Source organism: Amblyomma americanum, chromosome 7, assembly GCF_052857255.1.
Source record: "Amblyomma americanum isolate KBUSLIRL-KWMA chromosome 7, ASM5285725v1, whole genome shotgun sequence".
Taxonomy (NCBI): Eukaryota; Metazoa; Arthropoda; class Arachnida; order Ixodida; family Ixodidae; genus Amblyomma; species Amblyomma americanum.
The window spans coordinates 120,776,325-120,796,067 of NC_135503.1; the positions used below are offsets into that span (position 1 = coordinate 120,776,325).

The following is a 19,743-nucleotide window of genomic DNA, read 5'->3' on the forward strand; positions in this document are numbered from 1 at the left end:
TAATGCTGTCTTTGGCAGGCATCTTCAACAAATTTACGGTGAAAATTCTTTCATTTCAATCCTTTCGGCATTGATGATCAATTTGGTCGCAGACTTATATGCTCTGTGTTCATACAACTTCTCAGACCATATAACCCCGTAGTAAAAAATTAAAGCTCATAGTGCAAGTAATAATTGATTCACTAGTATGGTGTCAAAATAGGGCATGACGACACAGTGGGTGTAAAACGCGATTGGGACCGCTTTGATTACCGCTATTCACAACAAAGAAGCCAACAAAGAAATGTTTTTTTTCACTGTGGCGAAAGAACATTATTTTTACTCTTCAAGGGATAGAATGATCCCGCAGTTGCTACAAAAGAGGTCGGCCTCTCCTGTTTACCTTGCGTACTGTGTCATTTCTTCTCGTTTTTGTCGCTGACAAGCGTGTGTTCCAGCTAATAGTACGTCACATAAACAAGACACATTCTCAAAATTTGCATAGCGTTCTTGAAAGGCGACTGTTGACAAGGTGAAGGGCTTCCCTAAAATTGCAACGCTTTCCACTATCGCGCTTCAGGAAACGTTTCACTAAAACTGAACGCGGAGCTCAGCAAATATAAGTTTTCAACTTACATGCATCGATTTAGTATAGAATAGTTCATTAACTGGGAGATACCCATAGCAAAAACTAATAGGTTTTTAATATACTTCGGGATATTTATAATGAATTTTCAACACTTTGTATTTATGAATGCACTAAAAATATGGCGGAAATAGGCACCTGAAATTTTTTCTTCAGTAGTCGAAATATATTTTGAAAATTTGTCAACAATACGCAAATTAAAGCATGCATCGAGCACGTTTTAAACAGGTGAAAAAATATGAATGCGGGTTTAGCGTCTCGTCAATATATTAAGAGTGTACTTTCGTAAATATAAAATTTATTCATCGGAAATATACGTCACTTAAAGCATGTTTCGAGCACGTTTCAAAAACTGTGAATAAATATGAATGCGGTTTTAGTACTAGGAAAATATATTAAAAGTGTACATTTGTAAATATGAAATAAATGCATTCGAAGTATACGACACTTAAAGCATGTTTCGAGCACGTTTCAAACACGTTTCGAAGCATCTTATCAATGTACTTAAAGCGTACTTTCGTAAAACTAATTCGTTTCAAGTATACTTCACTTTTAACAAACGGGCAGACCTTTTAAAAATATTTGAAGCACGCTTTTAGCTACCGTACACAACCTAGTGCTAGAAATCGCGTTTCGGGAAATGGCCTTTGCATGTTGGCCGTGTATTGAAAGTGTACTTTCGAAAATACGACATTAATTCGTCTAAATTGCACTTCAATTCTAACGAATGAGCTGCCCGCGAAAACGTATTAGCAGCACACTTCGAGCTGCCGTTGAACAGTTAGTGCTGGAAATCACGTTTCTGGAAATAACGTTTTGGCAATGCATTAAAGTGTACTTTCGTAAATACGAAATTAATTCTTGCGTAGTATACTTCAACTCTAAAAAATTCGTAGTCCGCGTCAGCATATTTGCAGCACACTTCAAGCTGCCGTGGAACAACCTAGTGTTCGAAATCACGTTTCCGAGAGCAGTGAAAACTAACCCTTTTCTCTCGTCCATTCGTTTATGTTAACTTCTAGCAGAAAGGCAACCACCACATATTTTAATTACGTGTGGACAGCGTGATCATATTATACCGGTAATGACGCCATGCGCCTCCGGGCCCGGACATGCCACCGAAAAGAATCACGACTGACATGACCGACCAGCTCTTATAGACGCCCATGTATTTCTTGGTTGACAGTTCGACTCCTGACTGATGCCTGACGCAAGTTACGACTGAGAACTATTTAAACGTCAAGAGAGCAATTTACTGTCATAAATGCTGCAGCCTCACATGTAAAAACAATAAAATATGGTGTCCCTCAGGGATCTATTCTCGGAGCTGTACTCTTTATTTTATACCTGAATGATGTTGTGAATCTACCAGGCAGTGAAAACCTAGTGTTGTACGCTGATGACACAAATATCTTTTTCTCAGGTATTGACCCCTACGCGCTCGAAAGAAAGGCTAACTATTGGTTGACTGGTTTGAGTACATGGTTAAAACTAAACAGGATGCAATTAAATGCTAGTGAGACCAAATACATTCTCTTCAGGGCAAAAGGTGTAAAAGCTCCTGACAACCTAAACTTAAACTTTGAAAACACTCAGCTGCAACAGTGCTCACAAATTCATTTTCTAGGTGTTCTGTTTCAAGAAAATCTCTCTTGGAACTCGCATGTTGATCAGCTTCGCAGTGATCTTTGTCGGGCGGTTGGCATTTTAAACAAACTGAGATATTATCTCCCGGCGTCCGTAAAGCGGCAAATATACTATTCATTAATACATTCCCGTTTAAGCTACTGCTCCCTTGTGTTGTTAACGACGACGCAGACAAATCGAGATTCCCTCCTTGCAATTCAAAAGCGGGCATTACGAGCTGTTGGGAAAATACAGTTATTGCGCAGCTGCCGGCCTTTGTTTAGGTCTTATAGAATGTTAGAAATAAGTAAACTGCACACATACAAACTATGTCTCGAAATATTACGCCAGTACAAACTAGACAAAATAACCTTCGAAACCACCTATCACACTAAACTTAGCACATACGAACTTCGAAAACAATGTATGGAAACACCTCGTGTACGCACAAATTATGGTTTTCAGAGGTTAGGATGGCAAATTCCTGACTTAATTAACCAATACCCTATTATTCTGGATACTGCACGCACTACCCCCTCTATACGTAAATACAAAATGTTAATTAAAGCAATGCTCATAAATGAACCTTAAAGATAAAAACTTAACGTTTACCTATCACTAGTGTATGTTTTGTAAATATTGCTATGGTCGAATTCTGGTTAATGTATTCTGTGTGTGTTTTGTAAAGCCAGTGTTTTGTAAAGATGTCTTAATATATTGTGCAAAAATACTGAAAGTGTGTTCTATTATGTAATGCTCTTCTTGATTTTGTGTAGCCGGTGGTGCCGCCTGTCATCCGGGTGCCTCGTCAGGCAATGTATGCCTTTTGCCACGTCACCCTGGACAACCTCTTCGCTGTCTGAAATTAATTCTGAATGAATGAATAATAATTCGGTTCTAGATAGACCGCACATGCGAACGCGACCACTCCGACGCTTGTGCGTCAATATGGGGGTCCACGCCTCAGCGGGCAAGATAATGTGTCCTCTCTGAAGGGGTATACATAAGCGAAGCCAAGTATTAGGCCTGTCGGAGGAGTTCGTGTCTGCTGACGTCACTTTCCGTTAGCATTTCCTGCGTGGCGACATCTTTCACGTTCAGGTCCCGTCACGTGTCCTTGCACTGGCATAGACTTCTTGATGACAAGGTGGTTTATCTGGGTTTGTCCGCTTCCTGATGCCTTGTAACGAGATCGGTGACTACTTCTGCTGTTGACAGCATTCATTGGTCAGTATTTTCCGGTGAATCCCGCTAGCACAGTTTTTGTAAGCAGAAGTGAATGTAATTTAATATAATAATTCTATACTTTAGTATATAATATTGTATGTAATGTGTATTTTTAGTATATTTTTAATGTATAAAGAATATACTAAGTGGAGAGAAAATGCATTTTTGATGCATTATGAGAATGTTTAGAATAGTACTCCTAGCATACTTGGAAAGAATTCGTGCGGCAATTTAGGCATAGGGACAAAAAAATGCAAAATTAATAAGAAATTAATACAAATTGTGTATTCGAAGTGCATTTTTAGCACAGCCTTTTTTCGCTAAGGGTAATCTGTTGAGTCGGCATCTTGACCAAAAGCTGTTCTGCACATGCGATGAGAAATTCCCTCTCATACATAGAGTTATGTGGCGGGGATATCTCTCGGCCAGGTAACAAGCAGAAATTGTTCATGAGCAAAAAAAAAATGCGCATTCTCAAGAAATATGAGCCAAATACGCCGCATTGCTCCCAGCTTCGAGGCTGCGCCACACGCTCTGCACGAGCGGCGGTGCACGAGTTGAAGTCTGAATGCCTCGGTCGCTTCTTTGCAGCTCACTGCCGATGCTCACAAAAGGGGTAGCACAGTATAAAAAAGAAAGTAAAGCGCAACTTCAGGCGTCCATTTATTCTCACTGTTCTTTTGCTCCCGTTGCTCTTTTCCGGTATCCGCATTGCCATTTCCAGGCTCCATCTGTGATTTATATTCCACCCTCTACGATAGCTAAAAATCTTCATTTCCTAGTTCATCAGAAAACTATTTTTAAGATTTTGTCTCTTGGTCCCAAGGAATGCTCATGTCAGCTGTCCAACACACTGATCAGGAAATGTGCATCCACCGGAAAACCAGCCGAACTTCTGCTAAAAGTAAACACCTATCATCACTCAAAGGCCAGCGCTGACAACCGCTGAGCCCTGGTGATGTCGTCCAAATCTCACATGTCGAAAACATGCTGCAGCAAAATAAGGAATGGTTAGTGAGATATAAGTCTATAAATTTTGCTACAACTCGTCTCCTTCACCCCATGCCTACCATGCTTTTCCTTTTTCGTCAAACCGCATAGCTCAACGAAAATGCGTGAGCATCGACACCGGTAGCAACAGAGGTCCTATTAAAATTCAATAGTCATTTCGTCCGCTATTAACAGGCGAGCGCAATATTTGTGTCTGGGTGTCAGTTGAAGCAATAAGAGCTTAAGGGGTTAAAATAAGACTAATATTTGCAGCTGAAACCATTACGTTTCGTTACAAGGGCCGCATCTCTCTTGCTCATCATTACCAAATTGTTCCATTCACTAGACGCTCTCCATTGGCTCACTGCTTTTTTAAGAAAACTTAATTTTTATTTCTTTATGGCCGTTTTACAAAACTGTGCAAAACCACGGGACGAAGGTTTCCGTAAATCCCGTGGATGTCCTGATTCTTCATGTGTTGTATGAAATGCTCCTTTCTTCATGTCGATGTCCGGATCGTGCTTCCAGAATTTACGCCTGTCCTTGCGCTCTTCACGCCGATGTTTGTGTTGCGCAGTCAGTCCCTTGATGAACTTCGAGCATAGAAATCTTAAACACAAGTCTGTACTTACATACAAACCTGGCAGCAGTCAGAACTCAAATACCCGTTTCTTTCGCCCAAGATAGGCTTAAAATTGATAGTGACTTTCGAAATCAGTCGCATAAAAGAGCGACAAAAATCTTGAACACCACAAACGGAGCTTTGTTTATCATATCCTTTTGGAGAGCTCTGTTGACGTCCAAATATCAAAGTGATAAGTATCCTTGTGGTACTCACTGAACGCAGATTAATAAACGGCAAACCAGAACGCTATTCACAACATTATTCCCTGCGTATTGAGGCATTATGAATATGCTGAGATCGAAATAATCGATAATGAAAGTACGCAATCAAAAGAAGGGCTGATTAAGGTATTCATTAGGAAGCGTAACATTGTTTATTTATTTCTTTGTACTTATCTATAAACAACTTTCAGACATGCGCACTGTTGCTGTCAGTTTATGTATGGGTACGAAACAACTTTCTGGACGAGAACTTCTACTGGAAGGCCCACATTTTGGCACTTTCTAAAAAGATGGGTGCTGCATGCTATGCACTTTATAAATGCCGTGAGTACTATGACAAAGTATTCTGAATTATTTATTTTGCCATTTTGTAAACCCAATTCTCATATTACATTGAATCCTGAGGTCGCACCTGCCAGCCTTTATTGGAGCCGCCCAGGGTTTTACAAAAAAGGGCAACTGGGTTAATCACAGAGTCGAACTACAGGGCATACATTGCTCCTCTTTTATTTAAATAATTTCTTGAATACAGGACTCTACTGACGGTACAAGTATATCATGAGGACATTTTCGCTCTGCCATATCTCTCTCCCATCACATTGCACTCGTTACGGCACACATGAAAATTTCGCCCTTCCGAAGACGAAAAATGTCTACGGAGAAGTGATTATAACTCGTGTGGGGACAAAGCTGTGGAATGCCTTTACAGATGACGTGAAACAAAGCAGTAATTTCCCAGTCCTGTTAAAAAATATTACAAATTAGAACAAATTATAGTGATGAGAGTGTACTCTCTGTGCAATTTGTTTTGATTTGTATAACGGTTTGTGTAGAGGCTTTATAATTGTATGCATATACATATTTGCTTAGTTTATAACTCTTTTGGGTAAGCAATTTTCAGATTTATATTTTCATTCAAGAGCCTTCATCATGTATAAAGTAAATAGTTTGTTCTTATACCTGCACTTAGCTCAACTAGACAAAATTTGCATGAATACCAACTAGCTTTTAGCTAGGGATCCAGGTGTTTCTTTAAACATGCTCTGTATAAATGTTCAGGAATAAAATTCAATTCAAACTCAACTGCACTTTTAATTTCACATAGTCATCGCAGAATTTTACAGGATACGAAACAATAGCGCAACCGTTTTCGGTGAGTCCTTGCATTTGCTTCAGTTCTCACCGCACATACGATTAACTGGCCTCTATTTTATGAGATGTCATTGTAGACTGCAGCGCAGAGCGTCGGTGCGCTGCAGTTCTGCGACGTTGACAGTCTCGATTTTTTTTACAGAGTATGCAACTTATCTGGACTGGCGTGGCCAGTGAAACTACTACTTTTTTTGGCGAAGATTCAGAGCAGATCCCAGTTTCCCAACGGTCGATTTATTTCATCATTCATGCAGGTTCTCATCTCCTAAGTTTTCTTCGACGACACGATGAGAGCCTGTCTTACAAAGAAGCTCCCAGTTTTTCTTCACGGGGGGAAAATCTATGCCTGATCGCAGTAGCGGCTAAGATGTCTGGTCGGCGAAGTACTCGAAGAGTACTTCCTTCTCAGGGTCAGAGAGTTTTTGTTGACCGAATGCTGTGACATTTCTTCGCTTCAAGAGCGCGTCATCTTTATTTTTCAACTGAATCGACAGGAGATCTAGGCAGGCGGTCTGCTTTGAAGTGCCTGCATTAACACTTGCAGAAATCAGAAAGTCGAAATCTAGGACGTAGACACTCTATTGAGCGGTGTGGCCAGGCGTATATCTTCAAGATTGTATTCCAACATATCTCATAATGACTGCTGACAAACCTTAAGCAACTTTCCTATAGTAGAAATTTATTTTGCCCAGATTACCGCACCGTACCATATGTGGGTGCTTCAGTATTAACGCCCTCTATTTTAAAGAGAGCGACTCGCATAACCGAATAAGACTTTGTAGGCTGCCCATGTTCCAACAATACAGTTTGTCGGAAGCTCCTGGCCTTAGTGTGCACCACACGTTCAGTGTCTTCATCTAAATGGACCGGAACCGGTCGTGCTTGGAAGATGCATTTAAATACTATCTAGGTGTCCATTTTCCATATCTTCCATCAGAAAGCAGAGAATTATTTTTGCAGAAGTGTCAAAAGAATGGCATCTCCTTTGTTCTCGCGAAGTTCTTCACAAAGCTCATATCACTACCGCGCATTACTAGCAACTTCCAGGTATTTTTTTTTTGGAAGGCGGCGCGAATAGAACGATAGCAGCTGTCTATATATGTTACAGCGTAGTCCGTTCTTGTGCATAGAGTTCCGGAAGAAATAATCGTCGCACAAAGGCAAAACAGCATTTCTCTATCCGCATAACAGTCATGAAGGCCTAAAATTGTCAGAAAATAATGCAACGCGCTTCTGGTGCTCTTGAAAAATTTGGAAAAATAACACAACGCCGCCAAGGTATCCGAGACTAGTCTTCCACTCAGGCCTGTGCGCACCGTGTTTATAACATGCAAAAACGTCACAGTGGTGCCTATTACAAGAGACAAACTTCAACTCGGATAAACACTTCGGCATCACGATCGAAGGCCGTCTTCTTTGTGTCATCATCATCGGCTTCAATGCCCTAATAACGGCTCCTCAGCTCCATAGCCCAGACATACTTGTGTAGGTAGGTGGAGGGCATCGTCCGCTATTGGTAGGGCGCTGCGGGCGTACATATTTTTGTTCATTATGGGGGGGGGGGGGGGGGGGGGGTAATAAAAAACAGCACACTACCTTGCTGTTTTCAGGCCTACATGACACTTCCAAAGCGCTCGTCGAAGGTTAGATGGCATCGTCACCCAGCATTTAACCGGCTTGCTCCCGGATGGCTTCGCGTTATCGAATCGATACTTCCTAGGGCTTTTGGAAGAGAGATCATGTGTTTTCATCAATTACGATGCCGCATTTGCCAACAGATGTTCGCCGGTCCGTTCCCAGAGACGATCTGCAGTCGCTACAACTACGACAGAGGTTTCGCACGTGTTATCGTCTCCGCTAGCCTAGGCTTGGGATGAAGCTATAGGCGTTGGGCACATCCAGTCGTTCCTTGGTTTATATGTCCGCATTGTGCGAATGAATTTTAGTAATAACATCTGTTTCATCGATTCTCGTTGTACGCAGTGCCTCTCGGCACAGTGAAGTATCCAGCTGGCCGAAACTACCTGTTGTCTTCGATCTTTGATGGGACCTTCGATGGTTTAGACAGCCTTAATAATTAAATACTAAGCAGCTTAAACTGAGTTCAAGCTAATCTCTTAGCCAAACGATTTCAAGGCAGCATGGGGTTTCTTTGAAGTCCTCATTATATTGCATTGAATGTTAACAAAAGTTCGGCCCTGAGAGAGAAAGTAAATGCCTATTATCACGCTACGAGAGCGCTCGCGTAGCAGAACCAACTTCACCAGAGGGTGTGTTCGTTGCCTCCGGCTGTATGCAAGTACCTGTTCGGCTCCCGCGTGGTCGTCCTTCCGAGCGAAAGCGAAATCCTCACGAATCCCAGAAACCTTCGCTCCTATGTCTATATATTTAGTAGCTATGCTGCGGTAATGCCATTTTAAGCGCCTCGTTTCTTGCCTTTGCATTGTGAGCTAAATCTTAGTGTCGACTGGCCGCTACGACGCATGTTCGAGCTGCGACTGTGTGCCGTAATCGCGTTCTGCAATCATCCTGGCGTCGTCGGTGAAGGGCATCAGCCCTTAAAAGTTACTGCCGGGTCATCACTATCTTTAGGCAGACTACGTGCACTGCAACAAAGGCCTCCTCTTCCATATCCTTCAAATTAACCGTGTTGTGTGCCAGACGTCTTATCACTGCAAACTTCCTCATCTCATCCGTCCACCTCTCTTAATGCCGCCGCCTGTTCTGTTTACAGTCTCTTGGAATCCACTGCGTCAGCCTCCACGACCATCGCTTATTTGGGTTTCAAATTACATTCTCCACCCATAACCATTGGTTCTCTTCGATTTCGACTTGGATGTCACTAACTCGCGCTTGTTCCCAGGCCCATCCCACTCTCTTTCTTTCACCTAATGTATAATGTACTGTTTTCGTTGCTCGCTGTGTTGTTCTATATTAGAGTTCTAACTCTTTATTTTGATTCCAGTTTTCGACCACATAGGTGATACTAGTGGGCATCTATCAAAAAGTATTACCGCGGTCCGCTCGGGGCAGCGTACTTTTTTCCTTCCAGCTTGCGCAGCTGTGAACAAATGTACAGATTGCATTAATTAAGCTGCAATATCTCGCTATTTTGCAAAATACGAAATTGTTGTTGTAATTGTAAAATAAGAAATAGAAAAAATTGGAAAAGGAATAGGAATAGAAAAAAAGCGCATTTTGTACAGCGTCCTCCTGTGTTCCTGTTCTGTGTGTCCGTCCTTTGCACTGGTTTTCTTTTTACAATTTTTTATTGTACGAGCTATCTTTTCGTGCCTTGTGCAAAACTTTGGGTAATCTCTACCTCGGTGCACACTTTTCGGTGAGATGGTTTTTATGACTATGAACGACTTGCAATATCAATGTTCTTCTAAGAGACAAAAATTAAAATCTTAGCTAATTAGTCGGTAAAAATTATATCACTTTGAAGAGCCAAAACTATATTGCAGGCCAGGCCACAATACTTTGGAGCGCTCTGATTATCCCTTGAGTTACCCTTTGAACGCAAAACTCTAAACGAAAAGAGCGGAGTGATTGTGGTAGACAAATGGGATGACAAAAGTGACATAACTGCCGCCGCCGTGGCTCAGCGATTCCGGTGCTCCGCTGCTGACCAGACAGAGGCGGGTTAGATCTCGACCGGGAGAGTCACTTTTCAACATGCTAGAGACCCTTGTTCTGTTGATGTGAGTGCACGCTGAAGCACCCTCAAATGGTCTGATTTTTGTATAGTTCTAGACTACGATGTTTCTAATAGCTGACTCGCGTGGGAGCGCTAAACCAAACTAAAACAAATAAGAATAGTTTACGCTTTGGGCAGAGTTCCATCCTCCCTGTATAACTGAAAAACCTACAAACCTATATCCACAATCTTCTTTCATCATCATAAGCCTGTCTACGCCCACTACAGGGTAAAGACGTCTCCCATATCAAACCAGTTAACCCTATTGTGCCAGCTGCGGCCACCCGACTCTCGCAAACTTCTTAATCTCTCCGCGTACTTAACTTTCTTCCGCCCCATGCTAAGCTTGCCTTCTCTTGGAATCCACTCCGATACCCTTAACGACCACCGCTCATCTTCCCTTCGCATTTCATGCCCTGCCCAAGCCGATTTATTGCTCTTTATTTCGACTAGGATGTCATTAACGCGGGTTTGTTCCCTGATCCGCTCAGCTTGTGTACTGTCTCCTAACATATTTCACCTGTCATTTTCCTTTCCATAGCTCGCTGCTTTCTCCTTAAGTTCAAACCTTTTCGCATCCTCCACAGTTAGGCACCATAGGTGAGTGCCGATAAGATACAGCTTTTATACACTTTTCTCTTAATGCCATTCATGTTCTGCAAATCATGTTCTGCGACAACCTGCCATATGCGCTACACCATATTCTTATTCTTCTAGTTATTTCCCTCTCATGATTCTTGTCTGCGGTCACTGCCCTAAGTAGACGTATTCCCTTATCAATTCCAGCATCCAGCTGGTATGATGAAATCGCTTTACTCGCTTCTAGGCAAAACATTCACCGATATTCACTTTGTCAGTGCGGGTTCCTATTATATTTTTAAATCAAGAGTATTAGCAGTTCTGACGGGAAACGACCTGACAATAAGCAAGTCGTGTTCGACATAGACCAATTTTTCAAAGGTGTTTGATTACGTACATCTAAAAATCCTACAAAACACTCTAACAATACAACATATGTGCAAATTTTGTTACTATTTTTTTTTGTACCGCAAACACTTGTTGTACAACATGAAACATCCAGTACAAAAAGTTTCCCTCTTGAATTCCCTACACTTACATGGTACTTTTCGAACTACTGAAAATTGTGACAGGATTGATATCGAGGTATCGCCAGCACTAAGGAAGACCGCCCAGATAAATTGATTTCAGCGGGAACTCTAGGATCACAGCCAGAAAATCGGTCAGAAAATCACCTACAAAGAATGATTTCAAACAAGGCGTAATAAATATATTTCCTGAATGAAAGGCGCTACTGTCACCTTTTAAGCAAAGCTAAACAAGTAAAACGATGAAATTTATCATTTAAGGTCCATTTTTTTTCTTGAGCCTTAAGCTTGAACCACCGCCGCAATGCTGGCCGCTTTAAAATAAAAAAGCATTTGTTTTTCATTTATTCATCGATTAGTTCAGTCACCAAGGGGGCAATTTGCAGAGGAAAGAGCTTTGAACGACATGGTGACGATTTCCAGAAAAAAGAATTCAGCACATGAAACCGAGTAAGCACGTTGTTGAATTGCTTGAATATGAAGCGCAAGCCGATATTTGGCACCAAAAAAAAAATAAAAAATATTATACTTCGCCTATTTATATCAAGAACTTAAAATATCACGCTGAATGGGCAAGCAAAACTAAGGAGAAAGTTAATAAACTAGCAAGATGCTTTAAACGCGCAGTTGGAGCCACAGTAAATATTTCGTGCGGGGCTCATACGTTTAACTATTTCGCTTCTAAGGCATACTTCCTGTTGAGTGTACGCATTCATTCCGCTTTATATGCCCATAGAAGGTTATTTTGTCGCTCAGAAGAATAACTTTTTTCTTAATTTATTCACCCTTGCACTCCAAATATTGCGCATAGAACCAGACTAATTATTTCATGTATAAATAGTTGCGCCACACGCAGTACAGAGATTAATATTTATTGTTCCATAACGCCGGTCCTTTAAACTCTCTTCGCGTTCATGTTGATGCCTGCAGAGATTCTACAGCTCCAATTTTCTCACATTTTTTTTACCCATGACGTTGTAGCATTCGAACCAGGTCTCTATTTTTTTCTTTATTTTTGCAGTGCTAAAAGCAACTGACTGATTCACATGCTTTCCTTGTTAATGCAACCTTCCATTCTTTCCTGTAATTATGTGCAGTTTAGCGTAAGGTACATTTTGTTAAGCTCTTATTTTTCTTTTTTTTCGGACCTTGACATTGAAATCTCTGCTACACATATATTTTTCCTACAATACTTATCGCCACTTGGGATTCTGAATTCTGCCGAACTCTATACAAGGGGAGGGTCTCTTGCACAGCTTTTTATCATTGCCCGCTGAACTTCTCTGAGCATGCACAAAAGTTCTATGCTAAGCCTACGACAATATCTTGTCAACGACTGAATGGCCCGTGTACACAAATCTTTTGTTAATTTTGATATACTTGTTTTCTTTCTTATTGTATTTAATACCGCAGAACGAAAAGTTCATAGCATTGAGTGAGGTCTACGCATTAGAATGGGATTTCCTGTAGTTCGCACCTTTGTGTGATGCTCAATTCTGTTCTGCCGGGATCTTCTACAAGCACAGTATCTCTTCCCTTACCTGAAGTGCCTCACTGCCTAGGATTCAGATATGGTTAAAAAAGCATTCGTCCATGTTAACGAAAAATTTAAATAAACATTCGCTACACACATATTTTAACCGATACTGTTACAGAAGCGCAAAGGTGACATTACTGCTGCCTGAAAGCGGGTGGAGTTAAAGGGTGTCAAAGAAATGTGCGTACCTTTCGCGTTATCGCCTTCGCTAGGTTGATGCCCGTCTGGAAGTTCTGCGGTCCGATGCTATCAGAGGCATCGAACAGGAAGTACACGAAGTGCCTCGGAGCGTCTGGTTCTTTAACAATGAGGATCCGCTGACGTGCGTCGCTGTCGTTTCCGGTAGAAGCGTTCAGCTCTGGAATCTTGACGGCCACGGCACTAAGAGCTCTTCCCACGAACCGCCTTTTGTCGTAGTAAAATTCTCCTGTACGTTGAAGAGGAAAACGAAGGGGCAATTTCTTCCCCAAACCAGCTCAGCTGGCTGCAAATGGTCAAATAGCGTACCGCTGCTGTGAACTCTACAGACAGTGGCTCATACATTGACAACACACTTTCACGACACTACGAGCGCCGCCAATTATGTATGTAGTCGCAAAAGGCATGAATCAACTGCTGATGAGCAAATGAATGCAACCACTTTTGAGAAATGCACATTCCTTGTCTTTTATCTGACATGATCCCAGCAGGGGAATGCTGGAATGTGTTGCTAATAGATTACGTCCGAAGGGAAAGGCCTGATACAAACACTCTGTGAAGAGGTTACCGAAAAAAACCACACAAATACACTCATTGCTTTCAAAATTGCATTCGGGGGCATACAGAATAAGGTTCATCGTGATATCGCACGAATATTTAAAAGTGGCGTAAAACTTTTGATTTGCCATTATTTGGCGCTTTTCATCACCCTGCCTTGTATTTGACTAAAGCCTCCTTTATCATACAGCGCAAAAAGCAAACACCGTTGTTCTTCCCCGAGTGAAAACTAGGACAAAAGTGTGGCAACAAATTGTCCCATACTTAGCCTTTTTTTTGCGTAAGTTTGCAGGCTATCATAATGTCGGACAGCATATCAGAAGCGAATCTGGGCTAGTGTAAATATTTTCCACGAGCCACTTGCTACAGTCTCTATTACTTGTGGACCGAAAGAATGATATATAATCTGAATGCTTAAATTTACCTAGTATTTCGCGTGCCATAAAAGTCAGTACCAATAATATTAAATTAATTTCGCTCTATATAATCAAAATTTTTTTCTTTGAGTTCGCAATTTTTTTTCACTCACTGTACCCTATGGGGTGGCTTTGTGGCTGTGACGTTGGTAGCGGCTATAACAGTAGCCGAAACTGCATCTGAAGGATCCGAAATGAAACTAACCGCGTGTGATACGCGGCATCACTAAAAATTAAACTCCTTCATGCAAATAAACTGAAAGTTCTGCGCAATCGCAGTATCGCAGTCTTTAGCAATCTTACCATCTGCATTGTTTTTTTCGCCATCTGCAAGCTTTGCTACGATAAAGCCTCCTACACGCCATTACAGAGCGTAACACACGTATTACTTCCTCAGCTGTTAATTGATCCTTGTACAAGGAGTGACCAGCGCCAGTCCCGTAACGCTTCGGCATTAGGTGACCGTGAGCATGCAACCATGGAACCACATTCCGCTCGCAGATAACGTAACTCGACGCTTGTGACTGGCTGAACGGCGAGCACGCAAGTTGACTGTGTCGGTGATGGGAAAACAAGTAGTCAGCGCAGGCAAAAGCAGGTTCGTGAGGCTTGAAGGACGCCAAGATGGCGCACATATGCAACAGCTGTTCTTGCGAAAGCCACAACGAGAACCGAAAAACCGTACAGTCTTTTTTTATATATTCTACTACAAGCCGGACCTGGCCCAATAGATAGTTAAATCAACACTTTTCTTTCGGCAGTTTCTTTTCGATCAGGAACGACAGAAAACTTTTTAATCACAAAATCATCAAATGACTGCTCACCGATGCACCGAGGAAGAGAACCAGACCACTTTCCGCTCGACAGGCAGGAGATGGTGGCGTTGCCACGCATGTGATAGCCAGTGTTGCAGGAAAAAGTGACGTCGGTGCCCACGGAGAACTTGCTGCGGGTGCGGCGGCCAACAGGGAAACCATTGTCTGGGGTGCCAGGATCCAAGCAATCTGTGCTGTTTCTAGCCTCCATTATTCCTGCACCGTTCGGACGAGCAAAACGCCAGCAGAAATAAATAGGGAGCGAATTTTGTATAGAAATTACCCGAAGAGTGCCCAAAACTTTATGGATAATAAAATATGTAAAAGAAGAAAACACGAAAACACATTGTGTTAAAATAGCACGTCGAAACGGAGAAACAAAGAAAACTGCAAAATGCATCACAAGCTGGACTATATGCATGATTCCCTATCTCCGTTTCCACGCGCATTTTTGTGCTCAGAGTCAGTTTATGGCACAGGGAAGTGGCGCTCCAGTTCCACCAGTCAGGCAGCGTCTTTGGCTCCTCAAAGACAAGGAAACACTTGTAGATGGTCCGGTCTTGTACAAGTTGTTTGAATTCAGGTAGCAGTAGTAGTAGTGATTTATTCAAATAATAATAACAAGGAAGGATCAGATTTTTGCTAGCCATGGCATCTGCTATCGATACTGAAGCCCCTGAACTGGGGTAGCGGAAATAAAGGATAGCAGGCAGAATGGAGAAATCAAATAAAAGAGGTGAGGGGACAGGAAGAGAGGATAGGGGGAGAGGTAATATACACTAACAATTTACACAATAAGAAATGTGTACAGGTTCCGCGCGTGATTAGTTCATGATGGAGCATACGGTGATGTGCGTTCTGTGCAGCTGAGCTCACGAGTAGAGAGGCACGCCTGCTTAGCGGAGCCCAATTCCTGAAGCCGATAGTGAGACAAGGGGTGCTTTTCTGGAGAAAACCAGCAAACTACCGCTGCGGTGCATGATCAACCCGAAGCGCGGTGACAAACTTCTTAGAAGGGGCATTTCCGCAGCTCCGTCGCCCCTGCCTTTTGCCGTAACCACCACGCCAACAATTGATGGGATGCCTGTTCTCCTGCGTGCTCCACACAGCGAAAGAAAAGTGTTTTCGCAGCTGTAACGCTACAGTGGTTCTGATTCAACATGCCGCAGTGGCGCCGTCATTGGTCACTTTCTCCGTTAGTCCCAGTAGCCAGACGCATGAAGCAGCATTCACTCGAGTTCAGTTCCTCATTACAGAATGCCGGAATTCTATCTAGTGAATCAAAACAACCGGCTTCCTCACCACCGAGCAGCACTTCCAGAAACAGTGTCGGTGATGCAGAGTGTACAGATTTGCATTTTACATCGGTTTTGTCTACCAGATGTCCTAAGATGTACACTGGAAAACTGTATGAAGTTCCTGGATCTCGCATCTCAACGAAATCAAGCGGTAATAATACCGTGTCCTACGCTGATACCATGGGCGCTAAAATTTCACAGCATAGCAGAGTTTTGGAACTTTGTGTTTCAACAGATGTTATTGTCGTCTTTAGCAGCCTCGGCAAATAGACAGCTCATGCTTGCCCATTGAAGCCAAGGGATCTGCGTGAGCCTCGGCTATCTGGTCTCTGAAGTGGGCGCTCTTATAAAGTGCAAGTGGCTGCAGACTCCATCCAGGCTTCAGTCGCGGCACATACTCAATCAGATAAGACCCAAGCACGTTTTTTGTTTGTCATAACAGATGCAGGCCTACGAAAATAAGCATCTTTTGTAAAACAGCGCGAACAACTACTGACAAGAACAAGAAGGACACGGGACGAGCGCTGACTCTCAACTAAGGCTTTATGAGCAACACCTGGTGCTTATAAAGGGAGAAACATACACATAATACAACACATGATACGCTAAAAGAGATAAAAGATGAGGCAGAGATGCACGCGATGCTCAAAAGCCACCAAGAAAAGCTATCTCCTTGTCATTGAGAGTGACTGACGGTTTGCTGACTCACTTTGGCTCTTGACTGATATAGTATGATTCCATTATTTCTCGCGTGGTTTGATCACAGTGCTTGTACAGCACCTTTGTGCTGCGCAACATGGCTGTGCAATTTTTTCTTTTTCTTTTTCATTATTTCACACATATTTTTACAATGGTTTTTACAATGATTTTACAAAAGATGCATATATACCAACTCGCCCAACTGAACGTTGTGCTACAAAAATAAAGAGCGTGATTCGTCTTGAACGGCGACTAGATTTCTGCGAGATACCTGGCCTCACTGCTGGCCTAAACATAGCATTGAATCTTTATGGTTCCGAACACGTAATCCCTGCAACATAGCCAGCATACGTCTGCCTGTCTGCGTATCACAGAATTTTTATACGATTGTCATTTGCGCAATGAACTCTGCCAGGATATCTCCAAAGGAGGATATGCAAATGGCCAACCACCATGAACAGCAACGTTCGAAGAAAACTTCAACGGAGCTCTCGGGACAGAAAGAGAGAGAGAATCTCTTTAATCGAGAAAGAAAATTCAGCCGGCGTTCAAATTCACTCACTAGCTACTCTGCATGGGGAATGAACAGAAAGGTGAAATGAAAAAGGTGTAGGAAATGGGATGACAAAGTTCAGTGCAGAAGGAATGCGCAGTGGGAATGCTGAAAGGAAGAATCGCAGTATGTCTAGCAGACCAATGCCATTTAAATAATGAAATGAAAAGTTCATAGCGCGTCTGTGCTGCCTATGGCGGTCTAAAGGTCCTAATATACAGTCGACTGTTACGGGCACTTGAGTGAGTGGTTGCATTAGATGTTCATAATGTGCACGCTCTTCAGCATGGGCTGGGCATTCTAACAAATAATTTTCACCTGTTTCTACTATGCCGCGTTTGTCGTTACACGGACTAATCGTATGGCATAAACGGAGCTGTAAGGCAGTCGTAAATGCAGCGTTTAGAGGAAGTCGGTGTTAAAAATTTTCCAGATGGCAAGAAAGTCTTGTTGGCTGTCTTGGTCTGAGTTGTGGTCCGGCGGAGTGCGCAAATTGGTGATGATGCATCGGCAAGCTCCAAAGCCTTTTTTTTTTCTTCGGGAACATTTTTTTAGCTCTTTTGGACGCTCGTGAAGTAAATTAACTTGAAATTCTGATGTTGATGACCTCTGCGGGCTGTGTCATCGGCTTTTTTGTTAGCTGCGTTCCCACAGTCAGCAAGAATCTACTCAAAAAGATTGACCTGAAGCAGCAGCTTGGCGGTGTAGGCAGCTAAAGTCTAAAAAAACTGGCTGGTGATTATTAGAGAGATTTAGTTTCACGTACGTAGAGGCTTCACGTACGTAGAGCTCTTACGGGTGACCAGTGCGCATGCGCAGAACGCAAAGGGTCTGCGTGAGACTTACGGACGTACGTGAGATTCGGATTCTTACGTTACGGTCTTTGCGTTGCTTGCGTACGTAGCGTTGACAAACATGGCCGCGCCCTGCCCGCCCGCCTCACAGCGATAACAACTTCGTCGCTAATCCCTCGACGCGATATCGTGTTCTAAACTGCTGCATTCGCCATCGATTTGCCCGTTCTTACCCTCGCATAAAGTTTCAAGCGACAAATAGCTTTTGTTTTTCAGATATAAGGGCGATTTCCCAGCTGTTAAGCCTGATGAAGCAGCGCTCCGACGCAGTTCGACTGGCTTGGCTTTGACTCATCTTGTCTTAGAGTGGCTACAGCAGTGTCTTCATCTGTCAGTAGAAGAACGCGTGGCGTCTGTCGCGTACGTGCAACTAAAAGAGTTTGAAACTACATGCGCGTATGCTACGCAGACTTCTCACGTTTGCGTACGTGAACTCTGTACGTACGTGGAACTAAAACTCTCTATTATTCTTCAAAAGGTTGAATATAGATTGCAGCGCTGTCTTAGAGTCCGTGAAAACAACCCAACGGCCAGGACAGCAGCTCGAGATTCTAGAGAAAGCTTCTCTAATTCTCGTACCTCTGCGGCCGTAGACGATTTCTTTCGCTGCAGGTGATGGGAAAACGTTTGGCTTGTCGAGGGCACAAGATGCCCGCAAGATTACTTCTGCTATGTCGAGCCATCCGGCAGGATGTGGATGTGCACAGAGCAATTCTGGCAGAAAAAAGTTCAAACAGTTTGCAGTAGCGCCGCTTGATGCATTTGTTTCTTCGTATTTTCTCCTGATACCTGATCTTGAGAGGCGAGAGTGTCAAGGATGGAAAAGTTAGAGGCAGGAATTTCTTTGACTGAGTAAATTAGGCAGGTTGAGCAGTTTCACAGTTTTACCAAAGCCAGAGTTTTTGTGGGTCATGTGAATCCGCTGCAAGAAGTGCATTTTTCCTTGGCGAACATGCCGGAGATGTGTTCGCATAGTTTCTTGACAGGTAATAACGTCGAGCGGAAGGCATCCTGCTTCTACTAATGTTCCGGATTCTGCTAAGCCTTTGGGAGCTAAGAGAAATTCCGAGGCACTTGTTCCGCGTGGCCTTTGTGGCGATAGCCTTGAAGAATTGGCAAGTAACGGAATATTCATTCAACACAGAATTTTAAAAAAGAAGCATGAAGCGGCAGATGCAGCCTCATCGTGTTCCCACCATGATCTGAAAATTGGTGATGCTGAGGAGCATCCGGAGCATTTAGGAGCATTTCGGTGCATTTTAATGGGGCTAGTCCAGTAGGGATTCCTGTCTATAACAATTCCGAGGAATCCTTGGTATTGTATGTAAGGTAATAATGCCCGTCTACGTATTAGACGCGGGTACCTTGTCATTTTTTCTTCTTCTGAAAGCCATTACAACACTTTTTCTGGCGAGAGTTGAAGAGCTTTGGGAGCCAAATACATAGAGGTGTTCAATAGCACTCTCTGCAGACGTTTCAGGTGTCCTAATTTGGGGAGGGGGATCCTAATGATGGGGCAGCTTCTGCATGCCACGGATAGTTC

General features: G+C 42.8%; 1 protein-coding gene across 4 annotated transcripts in view; it reads right to left on the reverse strand.

Moving 5' to 3' along the window:
- Positions 1 to 19,743, reverse strand: part of LOC144099515 (complement factor B-like) — a 333,633-nt gene that overhangs the window by 236,585 nt on the left and 77,305 nt on the right. For all 4 annotated transcript variants that reach the window (XM_077632874.1, XM_077632872.1, XM_077632873.1 and 1 more), the window contains 2 exons: positions 14,806 to 15,012; positions 12,998 to 13,236 (listed from right to left, as the gene is read on the reverse strand). In XM_077632874.1, the coding sequence (XP_077489000.1) occupies positions 12,998 to 13,236; positions 14,806 to 15,012 (446 nt within the window). The remainder of the gene's footprint in view (positions 1 to 12,997; positions 13,237 to 14,805; positions 15,013 to 19,743) is intronic.